This window comes from Arachis stenosperma, chromosome 1 (assembly GCF_014773155.1).
Source record: "Arachis stenosperma cultivar V10309 chromosome 1, arast.V10309.gnm1.PFL2, whole genome shotgun sequence".
In the NCBI taxonomy this organism is placed as follows: domain Eukaryota; kingdom Viridiplantae; phylum Streptophyta; class Magnoliopsida; order Fabales; family Fabaceae; genus Arachis; species Arachis stenosperma.
Genome location: NC_080377.1, coordinates 130965093 through 130989704, shown reverse-complemented (window position 1 = coordinate 130989704; position 24612 = coordinate 130965093). Strand labels below are relative to the sequence as shown.

The following is a 24612-nucleotide window of genomic DNA, read 5'->3' as shown; positions in this document are numbered from 1 at the left end:
TACGTCGGACATGTGTATTATTTTTCCTCTTTCGAGCTTTTTGCAGCACACAAGTTTTTGTAGGAGAGCACAAAAAGTTATTGATATAGTACATAAACTTTTAAAGTATAGGACACAAATTTTTGTATATAACACAAATTTATCGATATAACATACAAATATTTGCACAAGTAAATAAACCATATGCCATTTATGCGCATGAATCCTGAAGAAGATTACAGGGAGACTGGCCATTTCATAAATTACAATAGACAAAATTATGTATAAATTACCGAAATAATAATTAAGCCCAATGCCCGACTACCTAGACTACCACAAAAAAAATGTAAAGATACACATAAAAACTAAGGCAGGGAACTATTCATTTTCTATCTATCTCAATAGATAGGGAAGGCACATGAAATTTTAACAACTGCAATGTGTAACGATGCCTCAACTGTTCTCTTAAATCTCTCCCAAAGTAACTCAACCAGAGAACTTTGCAATCAACTTATCAACATGAATAACAATATCATCTATCCGGGGCCGCACAGCAATCTGGGGCTGAAGCATCCACGATACAAACTGATGAAGAGCGTCTGGATATTGAGACTTACGTTCAGTTGGCCATTTGATTTTAGCATTTAAAACAGCTGATCGGAGGTCTCCATCAGGCTCATCAAGTGCATATTCAAATGGAGATACCCCATACCTGCAAAAATCAATCAAGTGATAATAATTATTACACTGTATTATCTAACAAATTAACGCATTTATTTTCTCATTACAGTAAACAACTCTGCCATTGGACTTCGGTGGAGTGCCAAATCAATGGTTAATGTCAAGGAACAACCCTTGGATAGCAAAACAAAACAAAACTAAAGTGCAGAGCCAGCAGATTTCACTTCATGTGTTTCTATCTTTTGATCATGAGCATTGCCCAAATCAATAATCTATGCACAGATGGCTTGCACATGAGTTTGTTCTTTAGTATTCACTGTCAATAGGGACGTGGGGTTGCATAACAGATGCATGGTGTAATGCCATTAAGGCAGCAAAATTGTAAAAAGTTTTAAACATAAAGCTTAAACACATACAAAAGAAAAATCAATTCTCACATTATTGCATATAATGTGCATCCTAGTGACCAAACGTCAGTCCTCTCGTCTATATCACCTTGGCTTGGGCATTCCCACAGCTCCGGAGCTCGGAAAGGGGCAGAACAGTGTTCAGCTGCCCATTCCTACATAGGAAGACAAAAAATAGGAAAAGAGAAGGTCAGATGACTGAAATTGAAACACAATCCTCCCATACATGTAAAACCCGAATGAGAATGTAGATAAGCAATTGAGTATTTACAAATGGAACAGAAGCTATTATGTGGAGTAACAAAATCAGAATGATCTCACACTAGCCTGCTGATGCATATAAGCCTAGTTTCTACAATATTAGGAAATACAAGCTCACAAACTACAAATGGGGCAAAAGCATCAATAAATCAATAAATCTAATATGCGGTTAGCACAATGCATGAATTTCATTTATAAAAAAATTTAGAGAGAAAAAAAAAAGGGGGGCTGAACAAAGCACCTGCAACTGGAGTGCCTCTGATCTGGAACCAATGTGCTTCCTGGCAGGACGAGCACTGCCAAAATCCATGAGTATGGCAAGAGGCGGTTGTCCTTTTCTATGTGTTATGAGAACATTACCAGGTTTGACATCATTATGAGCATATGGAGTATCTAAACCATGCATATGCTCGAGTCCTGCACAAAGCTGTTGAGTTGATTTGTCATGGCTAAAAGGATTTCAGAAGAAATCAAACTTTTGTCAGTTTAAGCCGGCTTGGGATCATTAACCAGCTAGATAACGCCTGTGTTTTATGTAATAGAGATGTGGAACATGTGCAACACTTGTTTCTATGCTGTGAGTTTACTTGGCAGGTGTGGAGTGCTTGGATATCAATGTTTGGCCAACAATGGTCTATTTCAGGCACAATGAAAGAACATTTTCTGTGTTGGACAGAGGAGCCGAGGAGCATGGAGAACAGAGAGCAACGACTAAGATGCTTCTGGAAATATCTGGTTAGAAAGGAATAGAAGAATATTTCATAATACAAGCAAAAGTGTTGAAGAAATTACTCACATGACTCTCATAAACTATAACGAGCGGAGAGGTGTGGACCCTTCTAGTTGTTGATGGCTATGCCGGAGATGACAAGAGGAATTCTTAATGGCTGTTGTGTTACTTTTAAGTTGTTACTTTGTCTCTTGTTTGATTGCTCCACTGTATTGTGTTGAGCTCTTTGTTTTCAAAAAAAAAATATTTTTATTTTTTATTTTTTTATTTTAAAAAAGAAAGGTTGCTTCTTAGATTCTAAACGTAAAAGTAGTATAAAAGCAGTATAGGCCAGAGATGTCCATATTTATCCTTCAATTTGATTCTTAACAGAGGAAATAACCTATTCCAAAGAATTACTAGGTAAATACATATATGAAATTCATGACAATCAGAAAAGGATACAATAGATGTCAAACAAGTAACACATGTTTTTATCCAAAAAAAAAGTATCATCTGCTGAAAATCTTGAATTGCAACTATAATGCTTGAGATACCTGATCCCTGGTTATAATAAGCCAATTACATGACAGAAGAAAAATCTTTTACCTGTTGAAAGATTTGAAGAACATCAGAGGTAGGAAAGGATTCCTTCCTGGCTTGCATTGTCTTGGTATTATCTAGCAGTGTTCCATCCAAACGAAGTGGAAATAACAAGTATGCCTCGTGGTTCCAAGATTTTTATGGAGTAGGCTGCCAACAAAAGGGCCATGTTCAACATAAATATAAAAGCACAACAACTGTAACAAGGGAAGGAACAATTAAGTTGCAATTCACATCATTTTCATTCCCATGTAGTGAAATTATCACTTATCAACTTAGAACAATTAAGAAACTACACTAGCAATGCCACATCATACCACACAATTTATACATAATTCCAACCAAGTTTGGAAACCAGATCTTGTAGCAGCAATAGATAAAGGTCCTTGTAAAATAGCACCATTAGTAGTGATATTATGTTTTCAAAGACATAATACCATAAGCAAATTATGTGTGCCACCTATTCAGAATCTTATAAAAAGACAAGTATTACAACAATGAAGGAGCACTATCTTCATCCCTGATTATCAGAATCAAACTTAAGAGTTGACAAAATGCAATAGAAACCCCTATTTCCAACCCTTGAATGAGCAAGGAAATATACAAAACAATCCGTATCAATCACCAAGGGGAGAAACAGTATCATTTTACCACAACTACTTTCAAAATTACAGAAATGAACAATAGCGCACACACACAACTCTCTTCCAAATCGAAGCGGCAGCATTTTACAGATACAAGAAGCAGGAAGCTCGAATTAGCAATGAACTTCACCAGATCGAACGGCACCGACAAAAAACGGAGAACAAAACGGCTTGGAGCATTTTCTTAGTTGAATAAACAAGTAATTGTTTTGTGACTTCCCTTTCGATTTGTGAAAGAAAGGCTAAAAAGCTTAGTTGAGTATGCCATATCCCTTAGTTGTGAAATACAATTTTAGGCTTCATCGTTTGGTCTAGATTGTAGCATACTTCACTTGTAGCATTGGTAGGTCTTTATATAACCAATTTTACATAAGGATTTTCTTTTCTTTCCTTGAAATGCAGCTCAAATTTTTCTTGTGTAGTATATATATGATCATGGACGTTGGCCGTTAGCTCCTTGTGCATGATCTTGTAATTTTCTTCCTACCCTTCCTGTTTTAGACTTTTAATACTAGTTTTACTCTTCTATGTACATGGGATTTTTGGGCCATACATTTTTAGCATAGCCCCTCTTGGTTACTGTGGTATTGCCATTTATGCTCTCATTAAAAGTATTAGAGCGATTAGGAAAACAATTAGTATAGGTTACACTTTTTAAATATTAGATTTTACTATATTATACTCTTCATAAGAGATCATTCTAACTCACAATAAGCCTTTTATTTTGTTATTTTCCTTCTTCTTCGATCGCTTTGTTGTACTAAGCCGATGATTAGCTCTCTATTGGAAAAGGAGCTCATCTCTTGTCATTGTCACCCCTCTGGCCCTCTTATGCTGAGTTCTGATTATGACAAGAGCGATGTTACATGTAAATCTTTTTGTAATTAAGTCCAACCAAAAGTTAGTGTAAGTCCATCGAAAAAAATGTGGACATATATCGAATATGTGTATTATTTTTTCTTTTTGCTTTTTGCAGCACATAAGTTTTTGTAAGAAAGTATAAAAATTTATTGATATGACATACAAATTTTTAAAATATAGCACAAAAATTTTTGTATATAACACAAATTTATCAATATAATACACAAATATTTATATATATAGTACATAGTGACGGATCCAAAAATTTTATAAGAGGGAGGTCAAATTAAATACAAAATAAATTAAAATATAACATAATAAAAAATCAACAAAATATAATTTATAGTATATAGATCAAAATTAATAATTATATTATATAAAAATTAACATTCAACTACGTACTTTAAGATTTTGGTATTTTTGAATTTGTTTTGCAATATTTTATATAACTAAAATTATCAATTTACCATTTGAAATAAATTTTGAAGCATTTTCTTTTTTAACATACATAATCATAGAATCTACTAAGAATTCGTCTTTTATCTTGTTTAAAGTATTGTTTTAATAATTTTTATTGTTTAAAAAATCTATTCAATTATTATTGTTGTCATAGAAAGAGTCAAAACAAAATTTTTTTATAATTGTTACTTTTTACATTAATCTAAACTTATATTTTTTAATAATTTTTTAATTATTTATATATTTATACGATTTTATTATTTTTTAAACCTATTTATTAATTGTTACGAATATATTATAATACACATTATAATTTATACATATTAAATTATTAATATATAAATTTTTTTTAATGTGTAATATACAAAAATATATTTAATCTATAATATATATATATATATATATATATTAATTACATAATAATAATAAACTAATAGTATTATTTTTTTAAAAAAATTGGGAATCATGACCATCTTAGACTTCCTTTGAATCCGCCACTGATAGCACACAATTATTTGTTCATAATACAAAATTTATTGGATATAGCACACAAATTTTACTTGCGAATATATTATTTATTAGGTGTGTCAGGGCTGTTTGGATAAATAATTTGATTAAATTCATTTAAAAAAAATTTAAAATATAAGAAATTATATTAATAGTTTATACATAAATAATTTTGTATTTGATTTAGTTCTAAAAATACTTATTTTAAGTTTGAGTCAATTTCTAACCATAGCCAATTTATAATCTCTCTATTTTTTACTTTTCAAAACATTGAGACTAAATTTATTTACATAAATTGACGATAGCATTATAATATTTCAATTAGAACCATCGAAATGGGCTTGTTTAATGACTTTAAATTGACGAACTTTTAACTCTAAAGTAGATTTGTTAAAATAAACATTAAACGAGTTCTATCTAATTAATCCATGATTAAACGAGCTCATACTTAAATATTTTATTATTATTTTTTATTTTTTAATGTTTTCAACAATTTTTTTAATAATTCAATTCAAATATCTTGAGTACTAATAATAGATATCTCTCATTCAGATCTCATAATAATCTATTAAACAATCTTGCTATACATTCAAGCGTTGTTATTAATCAAATTGACTTAAACCCAACAAAAATCACTGACATATTATGCATTTTTTTTTATGTTTCTTTTTTTTTTGGTGTTTACTCGTCATTGGTAACAATTAAATTTGATTTTACATGATTAATAAATCTATAAAATTAAGTACAATAGAGACATGATTTTAATATTGAAAAGATTTAACATCTAACATGTAAAAGAGTTATAAGAAATTAATTATAAAAGATAAAAATAATAAAATTGATAATAAAAAATAAAAAAGTTTAAATAAATAAGAAAAAATAAAAGAAACAAAAGAAGAGGTAGATTATGATAAAATGAATAGAGTTTTTTTTAATTTCATATCACATTTATTTTAATAATAATATATAAAAATATGTGAAAAACGATGAGATAAAATCATAACATAGTTTTTCAATAAATAAGTTTCGATAGAAGCCTCCAACAAATCTTGAAAACCTAGCGCGCGTTCTTTCAAGTAAAGGAAACAGAGTTGAAGTCTTTTGAAAGCCGCCGCCGCCATCCCAACCTGGGCTGCGGTGGCCCTCCTCCTCACCTCTACTCTCCTCTTTTTCGTGAAACTTTCTTCTGTTTTTTTTCTTGTCCCTTTTTTTTTCTTTTCCTCTTAAACCTTTCATATCTCCCTTCTCAGCTCTTTCTCTGTTCTCGCTGGCCACAACCCTGCACTACCATTCTCTTACTATTTTCGGCTTTCTCTTCTTCTTTTAGCAACCTTTTTTTTGTTTCTCCCTACTTATTTTGTTTGTTACTTTGTTTCCTGTTTCGTTTTGTTGTTTTATGTGTTTAGAGATCTAGATCTGAGATCCAAATCTAGATTAAATAACCTCTTTTGGTGTTTCTCTCCTCTTTTGTGGTGTACTGGTCCCTTTTATAGGTGTTGTTGGTGATGTTTTCGCATGTTCGGGATGAAAATACAACGATAGCCTTTCATCATCTATAGAAATATTTACAGTTTCAGATAGCATTTAGACCGATTCTGAGAAGAAGAGAAGATAAGTTTTTGTGGTGCAGCACTTTCTGTGTAGATTTAGAAACAAAAGAGATTGTATCGAGTCTTTGTTTCTCTTGTATAAGATTCTTTGTAATCGAACTTTGTGCCTCCTCTCAGACAATAGTTCAACATAGAACTTATCCATTTTCTTGTTTAGTTTTAGATCAAATGGTTCTTCTGCAATATGTAAGTGTTGTTTGGCTATTTTCTTAAATGAAAGTTTTCTTCTGTCAAAAAAATCACAACACAGTTTTAAAATAAAAGTTTAAATTAGACCATCATATTATTGCACAACACAAATTAAAAGTAATTTCATACTAAAATACACCACACAAACAGGTAAATAACTTAAACAAGTTGAAACATTAAATTTTTTATTTATGCATACATGAAAACACAATGATCTATGAATATTTCATGACTAACATATCATATAACTCTGAGTGATGAGCATTTAATTAATAGAAGTTGGAGAGTGTGGTGGTTTGTATCCACAAGTTGCCTTCTTGCGATAGTGCCTCATACGAGGAAAATAGATTACTGTTAAATTACCCAACAAAAGAGTAATTGACAAAAGAAGAGTTTTTTTTTAGTATATATGACATTTTATAGTGGTAAAATAAAAATAAAAGAAGTAAAATTTTATTTTTTTATTAAGAATAGAATTTGATTTTTATCCAAATAAAATTAAATAATTGATTAGTTATAATTAATGTATTTAAATAAATTTAACAAATTAAATAAAAATATTTTAAGAATTAATCAAATCAATTAGTTGATACAAATAATTAGTATAATTGATTTGATTTGATTTATTGAATTGAAATAATAAATCAAGAAATAGTTGATTGAATTAATTAGTTGATATAATTAATTTATTATAATTGATTAAATTTAATGAATTAAAAAAAACTAAAAAATATTCTCTTAGAAGACAATAATTTTCTTAACCAAATTCATCTGTATTAATTGTATTCAATTAGAATAAGTAACAAATTATTTATTTTATTATGTATCTTATAAATTAATGAATCAAACTAATCCATATAATGAATTACAATTAATTGATTGATATAAATTACAATAAATTATATCTATTGAGTTAAAAACGATAAATCAAAAAACAAAAAAATATATATAATAAAATAGATCGAATAGATTCTTCACCAATTGTTATACATTTAGTACTTATTTGAACGCCATTAAATCGATTAAAAAAAATTTTATTGAAAAATAATTTTTTTTTATTTTTCAGTGTGTTTGACAAGTTTCTAATAGTAAAGGTAAAAATCACCGAAAAAAAATCTTTTTTTGAGAAATTACAATTTACATATTTTTTTTAAAAGATCTTTTTTTCTAAAAAAAATATTTTTAAAATAATAAATAAACAAAAAATACTTTTATCTTATTTTACTCAAACATAATTGATAAATAAAAAGATTTTTTTACATGAGATATCTAAACGTAAATTACCTTTATTTTTATAAAATATTTTTTTTTAAAACTCATTAAAAAAATCTTTTCTAAAAATATAGTACAAGTCTTTATAAATTAAAAAACAAAAACAAATTTATATAATAAAATAGATCGAATAGATTCTTCACTAAGGAGCTTGACTGCAAGACCCACCCGTCGAGCAGGGACGAAAGTCGGCCTTAGTGATCCAACGGTGCCGAGTGGAAGGGCCGTCGCTCAACGGATAAAAGTTACTCTAGGGATAACAGGCTGATCTTCCCCAAGAGCTCACATCGACGGGAAGGTTTGGCATCTCGATGTCGGCTCTTTGCCACCTGGGGCTGTAGTATGTTCCAAGGGTTGGGCTGTTCGCCCATTAAAGCGGTACGTGAGCTGGGTTAGTTATACATTTATAAATAGGGAATATCTCTAGTGGCTTAGTTGTGGTGGCTAAATGTGATTTTTTGTTGACTAATAAGTGTTTTATCGACACTTTGGCGCTGGTCAATGTAAGAAAAGCGTTAGTTATAAAACTAATGAAAGAGACTATTATGTAAAGCGCGCCAAAGACAAAAGTATAAATGTATGTCCAAAAATTGTTTTTTGTCATGTGGGTCATTAATTTATTATTGGATCATGGCACTTGTTTCCATGAGTTTCGTTTGTTCTTTAAAATTGTATAATAATATATAATTTAACGATCATTCAAAAATAATACAAAAAACTATTTAAAATTATATTTAAATTAAATATTATTTTAAAATTTTAAAATTATTTTAAATATAATCTTTGAACATATATTTTAAATTTTAGTATTGATATTTAGAATTATATTTATTAATTTAAATTAAATACTGTATAATTTTAAATTATAAGTTAGTATATGTAAATTATATTAATTAGTTTATTATTAATTTTAAGGGTAACTAATTAAAATTAAACTTTGAAAAATTTATTTCTATTAAGCATGAAAATTCTACCATTAATTTTTTTTTATGAAATATTCAAAATGTAACCTAAACCAAGTTTTTTTTTAATATTTTCTATATGATTAAACTAAAAAACCAAAAAAAGTTTATTTTTAAAAGTTCATTAAATTAATAGATTAAAAGTTTATATTTAATGATGAATGTTGGGAGTAATCCCAAACTATGGACTCATACGATCGAAAAATGAGATTCCCTCATCAACCAATCCAGAATGACTGCAAGCAGATAGCATTCCAGTGAATGTCTGATCATCAAGCCAAAGCCGCAATCTCTGCATCTCTTGAAATGCTTCAATTGCTTCTATCCCATATCCATTAGCTGCCAAACCAGAGATCATCGCACTCCATGAAACCACACTTTTATTACAAGTTCCCTTGAGTACCTCATAAGCCTGATCTAATATATAGATATCAGAGAATTAGACAAATTGAGAGCAGCACCATAACCATGTTCCATGATGTATCTATGAATTCGTTCACCGAATTCCAAGGCATTCCAATGAGCACAAGCTTGAAGAAGAAGCAAACAAGTAACATCATCAAGTCCACATTCATACTTTGAGCTCTGCATGACATCAAACAAATTCAGAGCATCCCGACTCCGTTTATTACGAATTAAGCAAGAGACATCAAACACCTTGCATGCATCATGACATTGCTGACACTGCGAATACAAGTCCATGAAAAAAGTGAGCAAAAGGCTATTTAATTGGTGTCCATCTTTGAAGACATTGCAATGAACCTGTGCCCTTCCAAAAAGACACAGGAACCTGATACAACACTTAATAGCAAAAGATGAAGATAATGGGTCTGCAGAACACCTCTTCTCCTCATATCTCGATACAATAAGAGACCTTCTTGGGGTGAATCGCTCATATAAGAGGCCCTAATCTTGGTATTGTAATGAGAAACAAAAGGGTAAGTAAAGTTCTGGAAGTAATTCTATACATTCACTTAAATTTGTTTAAAATCAAAATGTCATTAATCATTTTCTAATGGGTTAATTTGTGTGTTTAATTATAATTAAATAATTATTTTGGATAGAATGAACTGTCATTTTTTTATTATTCTTTTATTTATGAGATAAATAATGATATATCTTCATTCAAGAAAATATAGTTAAGCAAACTAGACTCCTCATTCTTTAAACAAGTTAAGTAGTTAGTCTTATCCTTTAAAATGTTTATAAATTAATAAAAAAAAAGTTCGATGATGAATATTTCTATTGTAGACAAAAAGTAAAATTATTTTTTTAAAAATATTTTTAAGTTATTATTAAATTATTTTTTATTTAAAATTATTAGAATAATTAAAGAAAACTATGGGCATTACTCTTATAAGAATGGAGAAAGGACAGAAAACAATATATACACACACACGTGTTTTTTAGAAATATAAAAATAAATCTTTTCTATAAAAACTTTATATTCTAATTAAATAATATTTAATATGCAAGAAAAATAAAAAGTCTAACATTTTATATATTTAAAAAATGAATATTCTCACGACATATATCAATTAGTGGAAAAATTTTCATAAATAATATATGAATAATTAATGCGAATTTTTATTATTTATATAATATAAACTAGTATATGTTCCCGTATTCTATACGGGATAATACATAAAATTATAAAAAAAATTATTAAAAACTAAAATAAATATATATAGTAATTATTATTATAAATACTTTACAAAGTTATAATTAAAATCAAACTCTAAAAAAAATTTTAATATTAAAATATTAAAAATAATTAGTTGTCTTAATCAAATTGAGTTTGTTCGGTGGTCATCTCATTCGTCCGCTTAAATAATTATGAAGAGTAGAATCTTGTCTTGTGTGTGTAGCAATCCATTGGCTAGCGGTAAACCCTTAATAAATAGAGCATCAATACGTGGTTAGACTTGGCAGAAGTTTCTGAATACGGGAGCACCAACCTATCCATACCTAGTTGGAGAGGGTAATAACTTGACTCGAGTCAGGAAAGATTTTGCTCGGGATAGGACATGGTCAGGTTTAGGGTGTATCTGTCCTAGATATATACGTATAAATTTTTAGGAATTGGGATTTGCCTCACATTACATATTCAGTGACATACAACTTCAATCCATACTCTATAGTCATGTCAGAGAAACTCAACTATCCTCACCTAGAGTCTTCTTCTTCGCGGCTTCTTCACAAAAAACTTTATAGCTTTCCTCATCGTTGTTGCTGAGCCCATCGCCGTCTACCTCTTCACAGCTTGTGTCCCGTCGCTGCTTATTCCGTTACCGTCGTTGTTGAGTCCGTTGCCACCTTTTTCCTGTCGAGTCCCTTTTTTTAGATAAATTTTTTCCTCTATCTTTCTTTCTCATTTTGAGTCTGTTAAGTTCTTCTCTTCTTCTTCTTTCACAAACACATCACTTGGTCGCCGTCGCTATGAGCCCGGGCGTTGTTGTTGCATCACGTGATTCTGTCACTGAATAAAATAGAATTTTTATTCAAGTTAGACCAGTTGGAAATAGGCATGCATGCGATTATTTTGCATGTAAATTATGAATTTTCTCATCCAAATTTGATCTATGTGATTGAGTATTTTAGTATGGCGATCATCGTGGTTTCGTTGCGACACTAATGTGATAAAAATTGCGATAATTTCATAACTAATATATGAGACAGACCAGATTATTAAAGTAATCAGAAAAATAATATTTAGATGTGCGCATAAAATTTATAATATATGATTATCTCAGAAAAATAATCAAAATATATATGTATAACCCAAGTGAAAGATTGTTAGGAAATTATTATTTTTTAATATATTTATGGATAATATATATATTAATTATAATCACAAATTAAGTAATTTTACATTAAATGATTTATATAACGGTGATCATATTTATTGTCATAAATGTTGAATTAAATAAGTCATTATTACTTTTGATTTGGATAAATGAGATTAAAACCATAAATACTATTTTATTTGGGTTTTAGGGATTAATGAGTGTCACGTTTAAATATAAATAATGACTTTAAAATTTTGGTCCCCAACACATCAAACCCGCATTCGTAGCCCTTTTCTCGCAGTGGAGTTATGATTAAGTTCTATTAGGGATATAGAAGGTTTTGGTTGAAGAAATTCAAAGAACCACAAGAGTCAAGCTCTCTGATCTCAATCATGCTCTCAAATGAAGGAACACTTCCATATTTTCAGTTATATTTCTTAATGATTTAACATGGATGATCTTGAGGTTGAGAAATTATAAAATTTTCAGATAAAATAGAATTTTTATCCAATCAAATGAAGATAAATAATTTTATTGAATTAAATTATATAATGTGATAATTGGATGATAAAGAATGCTAGAAAAATGAATAAATAATATTTTAAGAGTATAGAAATATTAAATTATTATTTTATTTTACTTTTTTAATCAATGACAATAAATATCTTAAATTAATTAAATTTTAAAAAAATATATATCTAAAATTATTTTATTTATTTAAAATTTTTTTGAACATACAATAGTTCAATTAGAACTTGACTATTGAGAATTAAAAATAATATTTTTAAATTCGTATTTTTAATAAAAAGATGTATTTAGTTCTATCCATCCTAAATAATTCTATATTCACTATTACTTATCCATTTAAATAATTCTAACACTGATAGAATATTGTTTTTAGATGCAAAAAAAATTAAAATATATTTATTCTATTTCAAAAATTAATATTCATATTTAACTTAGAATTTCAACAAATATGACAAAAAATATTACATTTTTTTGTTAAAAAAAATATCTATAAATATATTTTCATAACATATATAAGAATGTATATTACACATAAATAAAAAATGTTAGGTATAATAAGAACAAATATATAACTTAAAGTAAAATTTAGAAAAATAAGAACCAACAAAATATTGAAGGAAAGAAATATAAATAGAAGAGAAAAAAAAGTATTAGACGAAAGAGAAATAATATAATAAATTTTATGTGTATATAAAAGAGAAATAAAAAGAAGATATACAGTACTTTGTTTAATTTAGCAAGATTTATGAAAATAAACACATAGAATAATGGATTAAAAAATAATAATAAAAATAAACTAAATATATGAATTAATATAAAAAATAAAAATTAATAAAATAATAATAATCTATCATAATCTTAATCTTTTAATATAATTAATAAAAATATAATTAATCTACCATAATCTTAATCTGATCTTTTAATATAATTAATTTTAATTAAGTAATCAAATAAATTGAATATAAATATGTCTAATTTAATCGTATAAAAAAATAGTAAATTTTTTACAATTAGACATATATATATTGGAGATAAAACGTTATTTTAAAATGAGATTATATTATTAATGACATATAAATATTAAAATTGTATTAATGCATTAATTAAAATATATTATTAGAATAAAAAGTTGCCCGAATTAAAATAATTAAAATTTATTAATTTTAATTAGCATAAAATAAGAAAGAGATGATTAATGAAGGTTAAATAAATTAAAAATATTACTGAATAAAGCAAATGTCACAATAATTATATTATCAATTGAAAAAAATAATTCAATCAATTTAAATTTTTATTTAAAATAGATAATTAAATATCACCAATGAATAAAAATGAATGGGATATAATAAAGAATAATTTTGGTATTATAAATAATTAAATTAAATTATTATATACAATTTTTATTTTTTACCTTATTATAATTTAAGTTAACATTAACGGTAAAAAATTAATTTTAAATAGTTTCAATTTGTATTTTACAACATAATTAAAGCACAGTTCATAATTTTTTATTTTGTGATTAATAACCAATATTTTTTAAATTTTTTTTGTTAAGTCTTCTATATTTTATGATTGACAAATTTTTTCTGCAAAACACAAATTTGTGATGAATTATTACAATCATAATTAATTAAGAAAATAAAAAAATTATAAAAAAATCAAATAAAAAATAAAAAGTAGAGTAAAAATTTATTTTAAAACTAAAAATTTGTCAATTATGCTAAAAATTCTAAAAATTTATATCTTATTATATAATCAATTTTGTTACTCACTTCAGCTTCATTATTCTTTTATATCCAAAAAAGTATATAGTGTCACATTTATTTAAAAAAATAAAACTTTTTAAATATACAATATAATGTATAATTTAAAATAATAAAATAATAAATATCTAAAATTTTATAATAATATTTAAAATTTTCAATAACGATAATATAAATATATATATTTTATACAAATTAATCTCTTATATCCATATAATATCATTAATATTTCGTCTTTGAATATTTTTTATTTTTATTAATATCATCATAATATTTTTTTTGCTACTAAATGTCATAGTTATTAATTATGTATATGTAGTAAGATGATCGACATACAGTTGATAATTTAATAATAATTAATAATTTTTAACTATTAATTTTATTTAAAAACATTTATAATAAATTATACAGGAAACAATAATTTTTTAATTAAATTAATATATATTTATTATTTTATTACATTTAATTATAATAAGTAATAAATCATCTATTTTGTTATGCGCCTTATTATAAAGTAATGAATTAAAGTAATTGATAATAATTGATTAATATAAATTATAATAAATTGTGTGATATTTAAATATCTAATCAAATCAATTAGTTGAGATAATTAATTTATTGTAATGAATTGAATTTAATGAGTTAGAAGAAATAAATCAATAAATACTTTTAGAAGCATGTCACGTCAACTCCATTACTAAATGTAGAAATTGATTTTTATTTTTATTTTTATTTTTATATAATAAAATATAAGAATATATGTTTAATTAAGAAATGTTCCAAAAGTATATATTAAGATTATGATTGAATTTTAAATTTTTATTTTAAATAAATATCTAATAAATACATTAAAAATGTAAATCTTATATATTTTTATATTTTTTCTCAATTAATAAAATCAATCAATCCTTAACTAAACCCTATATTGGGGGGTTACGACCCTTTCACTACACCAAATATAGCTACCTAAATTTGGGGCCCTAATTCTAAGGATTTCCATTAATTAACATTATGACACTTATAATATATATATATTTTTTTGACTGTCAGTATTGGAGTTTATATCTCTCTCCACTTTTCCTTTTACTTTCCATTTCTTCCAAAACCTTGATTGCTACCATTTGAGATGTGATGAGAAGAGACGAGAAACAGAGAAAGTAACACCATAACCTTCACCGTCGCAGTTTGCATTCGCCGTTCACCGTCGCAGTTTGCGTTCGCTGTTCACCGTCGCTGCGTCGCAGTTCGCGTTCGCTGTTCACCGGTGCGGTTCGCCCTCGCCTTTCACTGTTCGTCGTCCCCCGCATCGTCTTTTATCTTCCCCTCTTTTATGTGTGCGAACCCTACTTCCCCATTTGGCGACTTTTTCCTTCTCTTCCAACTGCACTGAACACTGATAGTGAGTATTTAATTGTTCTTCTACTGTATTGTTCATACTAAACATGTTCGTTGAAATGCTTCAACAAGATTTCTTTGAATGCTCTATTTGTTATTTCTTCTCTTGATTCCTTTGATGTTTTCGTGCCTTGATGGCATCATGAACTGGTTAATGTTCTTCTTGAATGATGTAGGTGATGTTGATAGCTGAAGCCGGAAATGAGCGAGCTGAGTATGCAGTTGACGGGTTTCTAAGCACAGTTGGTAGGTTGCAAGCTGAACAACATAAACAGGTACTTTATTGATGGTTCTATATTTTATTGTAGGGTTATGCACATGTTGTTTTGTTACCTTGTTCTGCAGATATTCAATATTGGCCCATTTGTATGCTGAAGCTGATAAAGCATGTCAACCTAAACTAAATCTTTTTGATATACATATCTTTCATGGCATTCGGTTAATAAGGTTGTGAATCCTCAGTGAATGATGCAGCATATTTTGCTAAATTATGCTCTGTTTTCACCAAACTTGTCTTTCTTCATGATCAAGGCTTAAAGTTAAAAACCATTGTCGTCTTAGGTACTTCTCATCGGATCCCTTCAGAATACTAATGATGGGATGGAAGACACTAATGAAATTATAGTCTTTAAGTTCCTGAGAAAACGGAATTCAGTAAAACAAGACTTGCTAATGTTGTGAAGAGTCCGAAAAAATTAGGTTCCAAGGATCCAAGGTATGTTCTTATACTATCTTGTGATTTATTGATTTCAAGAAACAAATTCATCAACAATCTTCAATCTCTTGATTCAAATTTTGAGCCATGCATTATTTTTAATAAATAGCCTTCCATTGAACTCATGGTGTTGAAGCATTAATCTTAATTAGCTGGTACCAATAGCTATTTAGACTTCAATAATATGTTTAAAATAGACATAAATTTAATTCCTCAATACATATATGATTTTAACCCTTACTTTAAAGAATTCATTTTTGCAGAAAATTTAAGTCCTATAACTTGGTCCATGCAAAATTCAATAGAATGAACAATTTAGCCACTAAGAGAATTTAACTCTTTCTTTTGTTTTTCATTCTTTGTTTAAAAGAACTATTAATGAAAAAAATAATTAATTCTATTGGCTAATTTTTAAATAAATATTTATTTTAGAATCAAATCCAAATATATTTAGAATAGAAAAAGTATTCCTAAAGGAGTTGTCTGTGTCATGATTGATGAGTGTAAAGTCCACTGAATTATGCAAATTAAAGTCTTGAATGAAGGTACCTGAATTTGAAGTCTACAGCAAGAGACACTTGTTACTAATCTATGGTCAAGTGAAGTCAACACTCAACAGTTGCACACCTCATTATCGATTCCCACTTTATTTGTTTGCTTAACATGATCGAGACATGATTTCTAAAAATGTTTCATTTGATATAGTCTTGCTAGATAAATTGTTTCAATTGTAGATATCCCCTCTCCTCTTCCTTTGCCAACTTAGCTCTAACAGTTATTTCTTCACTTTTCACTGGAGAAGACTACTCTTGTGTATAGTTAAGTTCTTCTTTTGCAACCTCACAGTTTTTCAAATTAATTACAATAAAATGAACCGGCAAGTGAGCCGAAAAAATGCACATCAGGCAGAACAAGTTGAAAGGTAGCTCAGACTTTATTTCAATTATTGTTCTAATTAATAATGATGATAGATATCTATCACTGCTTCTGTAAGTTATATATCAAGATTGCAGCAGTGAATTATTATTGCAAGGTTCTTGCAGCATGCTTTTCTTTTCATGTTCTTCTTAACTAATGGATTTCTAGCATGGTTTAATTTCATCTTCATTAGCTTTTGCCCTCAATTTTCAAGCAATTGAGAAAGTACAGCATAACTATGCTGAAATCACCCAAACTGAAAGAGAGACATGTAATCAAGTATATGCTTGAAATGTGTCTTGTTTTCTGCTATGTATCTATGTATGTTAATTGATGCTTAAGATAGATATATAAAAATGTGAAATGGTAGTAGTAGTAGTAGCTTTGTCTCCGGGCCCCAAGGAATGTTTAGCTTATTTCACGTGGACAAGAAAGCTACTGAAGCCATCAACAGTATCCTAACATATATACATTCATCAGATGTGAAATTCTTTCTTTTCCTAATCTTTCTTTTTCTAATCTTTCTTTTCTACCACTAGCTATATAGCTAATAGCTTCTATATAGCTGCTGAGTGCTGACTCACTCTCTCTTTCTCACCCTCTCTTCTTCCAAGTCCTTTCACCTTTATTTGCTTGTTCACCTTGAAGAAATAACTGTTTTCTTTTCTTACTTATTTGTTTGATAAGAACATCCATGGATCACAGAAGTGAGAAGCAATGTAGGTTGGCCAATTAATATATTTACAAGGATTGAAAGGGAAGGTTATAAATCAATACAGAAACCTTTTTGTGGAGGCCCGTGGCAAGGGTTCTGCCAAAAAGGATCTTAATAGTCAGAGGAACTTGTTCTGAGATATTTCAGAATTTTTTCAGGTATTTGTGTTTCATTTTATTTATTAGTTGATATTACTATGATAACGGAAGTCATTCATCATCTTATAAATCTAGTATTTAAGTGCTGATCTTACTTTGTTAGAGGTATTTTTCAGAGAGGAAGAACCACTGAAGTTGAAGCAAAATTTGAGAAGCTCTTGAGAAGAGTAAATGTGAAATCTGAAAAGGTTGACCTGTCAAAGAGGTATTATTATTTGGTCTTCATTGATTATTACTATTTAGTGGAGTGGAAGCTGGATACCAAGTCAAACTTTAAATCTATTCAATTTAACCAAAAAACTTGTAACCTTAAATTGTTCTAAGGACTTGCTACAAAATTGTATTCAAAGGGGTTGATTAAAAATTATCAAAGTATGGTTAAGCCTTTATTATTGATTTGCTTCACAGAGCTCAGAACTAGTTATCTGCTGTTGGTGCTCGGAAAGATAGTAAGAAAGCAACTCTAGTTCTCTGTAAAATGATGAAGAACTACTGGATCTATGTTCAAGGTATGGGTTTTGGTGTTCTGAGTGTATTTTTATCAACGAGGTTCGAAGTTCGAACACGGGATGGCAAGGATGCAGCGTCACTCCCTTGCCACTATGCCATCTTGATTGTGAGTAATATATGTGATAAAAATTAAATATATAATAAACCATTAATGAATTTTTATTTTCTTTTTTATCCTTTTAATCATGAATCGAAATGAATACCAAACATAACAAGTAAAAACACATAATATATAAACATATAATATATAAATATATTGATATTGATTGTGTTATTTTTTATTTTTTCTTATTCATTTAAATTGAAAAAATATTTTGTACTAGTGACTAATTTATTATTTATTTTTCATTATAAATTATATCTAAGAATTGATATTTGATTATTATTAATTTTTTTAAAACATGCATTTAATTTTTTATTTTATTTTTATTTTTATAATTTTATATTTTTATTTAATTATGATCGGGTTAACTGGGTAAATCAGTAATCCATCTGTTGAACCAGTAATTCAATCATATGACCGGTTAATTACGATTCGGTTCTAATAACTATACCACCAACACTACCTTATGCATACAAGAGTTATTAAATTACTAATAATATTGTTTCAAGTGGATTGCCACACCACTACCTAGTATGTGTTTGGATTAGAACGGGAGTTTGCATAAAATTGATTTTGTATACTAGATTTTGATAAAAAATAAATTTGTGTTAAATAATTTATGTTTTGGCAATTTTTGTATCAAAATAGATTATAATAAAATAAACGTTGTTTAGCTTATATTATTCAAAATTATTTTCAGATAAAAAATTACAAAAATAGCTTTTTTAAATTTTTTATATTATCCTATTATTTTAATTTAATATTTAAATAGATTTTATTAATTAAATTTTATAATAAAATTAATATTACTTACTAAAATAAAAAGAACATATAAAAATAGACAAAAAAATATTTTTAAATAAAAATAAAATATATATAAAATCAAATGTTACATTTTTTAAGTATTAATGTGAAAATATTAATTTAGTATTTTTTTACATCGTACTCTTCTTTTTAATATTATTTTAGAATCCAATGTATATGATTTTATTATTATCTATGATTAATTTTTTATTTACTTTATCTTTCTTAATGAAATTATAATATATATTATAAAAAAATTACACTAAAACATAGTATATGAAAATTACAATGATAAAAGAGAGTACTAAAAATAATAAAAAATAAATATTTACTTTGAAGTGAATGAAATAAATTTAAAAGTTCTTGATGATATTTTTTATGTAGTATATTTTTATTTTTTTAATATATTATAATTTTTTACTATTATTATTATTATTTACAGTTAATTTTTTGTTTAATTTACTTTATCTAATAAGATTAATAAATCATATTATAAGAAGATAATAACAAATATAATACACAAAAATCACAATTATAAAAGTGTATAATGTTAAACAAATAGTTGACAAAAAAATAAAAATAATAAATAATAAAAAAATAGAACTCATATAAATAGAAATAACAAGAACTCTATAAATAATACAATAACATAGATAAAAGATAGAGTTAGTAAAGGGTAAATAAATGTTTAATATCCATGGCTAAAAATCCGTTAAAAAAACGCAGAAACTAAAAATGGTTGTTTCGTAATTTTGATAACAAAATCACTTCTGGGTTGAAGTTTTTAAGAAGTCTAAACGTGCTACTTATTTTCCAACGTGTTAAACACACTCATTGTCAAGAAGAGTGAAGAAAGTAACGTGTTTACTATTCACACGCCTACAAATCAACCTCACTCCTAAAAATTTGGTCAAAATACTCCTCAAAGTCTCAATACAACAACAGATACACTAACCCCTTGCAATTTCTCCATCAAGTCATTAGAGTAATTCCCACTTTTTAAACCTAGACTCACAAATTGGTCAATCTAAAGTTTCGCCAAACCAAAGCACTATATAAACAGCCATAACAACTCATAATTTCTCTCAACTCTCATTCTCTCCCTTACAATCATGGCAACCACACCAATGAATTCAAACCTCCTCTACAAGATTATTATTGTTATTTCCTTCCTTGCAATCACAACTTGCCCGGTTGCCTCAGCCGAGGAATGTGCCTCGAACCACCAAGGAGCATGTCACAACCGGAGCGAGGCGCTCAAGTATAAGATAATAGCAATACTTGCAATTCTAGTGATGAGCATGATCGGCGTATCGCTGCCGATGCTCTCACGCGTTGTGCCCGCGATTCACCCAGACCGTGACCTTTTTGTGCTAGTGAAGGCCTTTTCCTCCGGTGTCATCCTCGCCACCGGTTACATGCACGTATTGCCGGACTCATTCAGTGACCTCATGTCGGACTGCTTGCCGGAAAAACCGTGGCACAAGTTCCCATTCACTACATTCATCGCCATGTTTTCTGCTGTTTTCACCCTCATGGTGGACTCTTTCTCCAACTGTTTCTTTAAGAAGAGAATCCTTGCTTCTTCTTCTACTACTACTGGTGATTTTTCCGAGAAGAACATTGAAGTTGATGGTGGTTGCCGCAATGAAGTGAATAAAGAATTGGAATTGCTTAGTCACAGTCACACTCACGGTGATGAGATTGAACACGGAAATGGAAACACGAAAGTTGTGAGTGGGGAACAGTTGCTTCGCTATCGTGTTATTGCTCAGGTTAGTTATCTTAGTTGGTAAACTACCAAAATAGTAGTAGAAAGCTTATACCATTAACAAAAAAGAACTCCGACAAATATGAATGATAAATAAGTTTTCGAAAAAATTATAAACGTGATAACAATAATAAAACAATATCATATTTTGTTATTTTATCGTGTTTTTGTTATATGCATGTAGCACAACTAATCTTCGTTTTATTATTGTTGTTGGTGATGAATTTTGAGCTTGTGGATTATGTTTATTATTTATTGTTTGGTGTATGAATTGTGAGATGTAGTAGTGTGTATATAACACGTATGCAGGTGTTGGAGCTAGGGATTGTGGTGCACTCGGTGGTGATTGGTTTGTCAATGGGAGCTTCGGATAATCCATGCACAATTAGGCCTCTCATTGCAGCACTTTGCTTTCATCAATTCTTCGAGGGAATGGGCTTAGGAGGCTGCATACTTCAGGTTTAATTTGTTGATTACCGATATGTATCTTTATTATATTTTTTTATGTTAAAAAAATTAACTACACTAAAAATTAATACTAGTTAATTTTATTAAAATCAAATTTTCTTAACTACTAATAATGAACTAATGAAATAGTTAGAAAAGTTAGTTCCTAGTCATTCTCCTAACAACGATAATTTTCTATTTTTAAATATATACATGAACTAAGAAAATAATTAAAGAATTTTAAGGTTACAAAAAATTGAATCTAAATTAACAAAATTATATTAATATTTTTTCACGTATTCCATTAATTTTAATATTTACCAATATTTCTTTTCTTAATAACTTAGTTCAATCATGTCTTTGTGTAAATGCATAATTAAAAAAAAGATATTAAATATTGTCACCAATGTTTGTTTATTTTGTAAAAATGATATCTTTTTTTTTTGTCTCTCTATTTTCATTTATTGTATTTTCTAGTTTTACAATTTTAAAAGTGAAAAATTGAGAATAATGAAAACAAATTACATATTTTATTTTTCACAGTTCTCTAAAAGTAAATATAAAACACTAAAAATAACTTAATTAGTATTCTGAAAGTGATAAAATATATTGATGTTTATATTCGAATGGTTTAATCCTAGTAATTTAACAGTCGGGTAATACTGTTGTCGGTTATATGGTATCCAAAGAATAAAGAATAATAAAGGAAAAAATCTTAAAAGTGTAGAGTGAACTTTCCATTTTGGATTCTGAAAATTTTCATTTTTTAACAAAATGACTTTTAAACGAATGAAATAACATTTTGATCCTCCAAAAATAATCTTAATTTGCAAAATACACTAAGAATAAAAAAGCATACTCAAAAACAACTTTAGAAGTCGAATGAAATCTTTTTGGTAAAAACATAAATACTAAAAAAATACTCTAAATATTGAATGTTAGGTAAGTTTTCTGTACGTACCTTCTAAACAATTTCTACATGTTATAACAAAAAAAAATGTAAGTTGTTTGCCCATTATAAAAAACTACTATATTTTTTTAAATTGAGACAATTTTTCCAAGTTCAATTTTGTTTCTTTCTTTTGAAGATTATTTTGTCAAATATTAAATTATTTGGGATCAAAATTATGATTTGCTCACTAGTGATATTCAACTTTATGTGAAAAAAAAAATGTAACTAAGAATGATTTAATATATAAATAGATACCCATTTAATGAATATATATTTCTTTTCCAACATCTTTTTTGGTAACAGGCAGAATATGGGATGATGATAAAGGGCACTATGGCATTCTTCTTTTCCGTGACAACTCCATTTGGAATTGCATTGGGGATAGCTTTGTCGAAGGTGTATAGTGAAACAAGTCCAACCTCACTCATAGTTGAAGGTGTTTTGAATGCTGTGTCTGCAGGGCTTCTCAATTACATGGCATTGGTAGAGTTATTGGCCACTGATTTTATGGGCTCAAAACTTCAAAGTAAAGTGAAACTTCAAATGTGTGCATATCTTTTTGTTATGCTGGGAGCAGGAGGAATGTCAGTCATGGCAATATGGGCATAGAGAAAAAAGAAATGTTGTAAGAAAGAATAAAGTAGAATTTTTAGGGTGGGATTGCTTTTTACCTTTTTTTTTTTTCTCACATGCATGCCTTGGTTAGTTTTTCAAACCTCAAAGTGTTTGGTCACTTGTGGATTGCCATCCAATCAAAGTATCATTGGCTTTCTTTAAATTTGGTTTTAAGGATAAAAATCATAGTAAATTTTTATTTTAGTCAAACTTACAAGAAGACAAACTCTAAATGTTTGAAGAGATCACCTTTTCTTCCTTCTGATTAAATAGTTACTCAAAAAAGTAAAAGTGTAGCCTAGAAATTCTCTTGGTCAAGATCCAACCAAGTTGAAAAAAACTAAAACTAAATAAAGTACACATCTATTAATAATAAGTGATATAGTAACTTTGACTTAGTGTTTCCACTTGAATTTATGCCTCATAGTATATCCACTTTACCATAGAATGAATTTAGTTTAAATTTATCTCTATAGTTAAACATTATATATCATGGTATACTAAAGTTTTAAAACAAATATGCAACATAAGACATACAATTTCAAGCAAAATAAAGAGATAGTTATATCAGCATAATATACTTCTACTTACATTACATAATACTAACCACAAATCTCAAAAATTTTTCAAACAAAAAATAAAGGCAACAACAAACATAATTCTCGTTGTGCAATATAAAAAGGGATAACCTACATTATAATCAATCACCACATTGATTCATCTAAGAGCCCACAATATAGACATGTAATTAGGGGTGTTCGCGGTGCGGTTTGGATCGGTTTTGAGTCAAAAACTCATCCGATCCGAACACTAATTTTACTTGCGGTGCGGTTTGGATTGGATGATGTTTTAAAAAAAATCCGATCCGATCCGATCCAATTTCAAGCGGTTTGGATTGGATTGGATTTGCGGTTTTGTAAATTAAAAAAATTAAATACATATAACAAGTCTTAACATTAAATTTTAAATAATTAACAATGACATAATAAGTCTCAACAATATCTTAAAAAACTAACGATAACATAACATAGAAATAAAATTATAGGTTAGTTAAAATAAATAATAAATAACATTTTGAACATAAACTATTTATTAAATAATAATAATACATGAATAATATAAAATATATAATAAATTAAACATGTTATAAGTATAATTATAAATATAATAATAAAATAATAATATTATAGCACATTGTGCGGTTTGGATTGGATTGGATCGGTTTTGAAAAGTAGATCCGAAATCCGATCCGATCCAGCGGTTTGTAAAAAATAAAATCCAATCA

At 27.9% G+C, this 24612-nt stretch overlaps 2 protein-coding genes and 1 pseudogene across 6 annotated transcripts; 1 reads left to right on the top strand and 2 right to left on the bottom strand.

The window, feature by feature from the left end:
- Positions 1–465: 465 nt before the first annotated feature.
- LOC130934998 (uncharacterized) lies at positions 466–2778 on the bottom strand (the record flags this gene model as incomplete). The annotated part of the gene is made up of 4 exons (XM_057864531.1): positions 466–691; positions 1098–1222; positions 1570–1755; positions 2647–2778. Coding segments are annotated over 4 exons (669 nt in total), but the record flags the coding sequence as incomplete, so codon positions are not given.
- A 6547-nt stretch (positions 2779–9325) lies between these two features.
- Positions 9326–15531, bottom strand: LOC130934989 (pentatricopeptide repeat-containing protein At3g47530-like; annotated as a pseudogene).
- On the top strand, positions 15317–23581 carry LOC130942430 (fe(2+) transport protein 1-like). 5 transcript variants are annotated; one of them, XM_057871006.1, is made up of 9 exons: positions 15317–15623; positions 15796–15894; positions 16181–16334; positions 17940–18125; positions 18242–18330; positions 18534–18634; positions 20746–21317; positions 21623–21772; positions 23016–23581. In XM_057871006.1, the coding sequence occupies exons 6-9, from the start codon at positions 18604–18606 to the stop codon at positions 23319–23321; spliced, it is 1059 nt and encodes a 352-aa protein (XP_057726989.1). In that variant the 5' UTR covers positions 15317–15623; positions 15796–15894; positions 16181–16334; positions 17940–18125; positions 18242–18330; positions 18534–18603; the 3' UTR covers positions 23322–23581. The 5 variants fall into 5 exon arrangements, with proteins under 5 accessions (XP_057726989.1, XP_057726987.1, XP_057726988.1 ...); XM_057871004.1 differs by having other exon boundaries at positions 16181–17705; XM_057871005.1 differs by having other exon boundaries at positions 16181–18125; positions 18229–18330.
- Positions 23582–24612: the final 1031 nt, after the last annotated feature.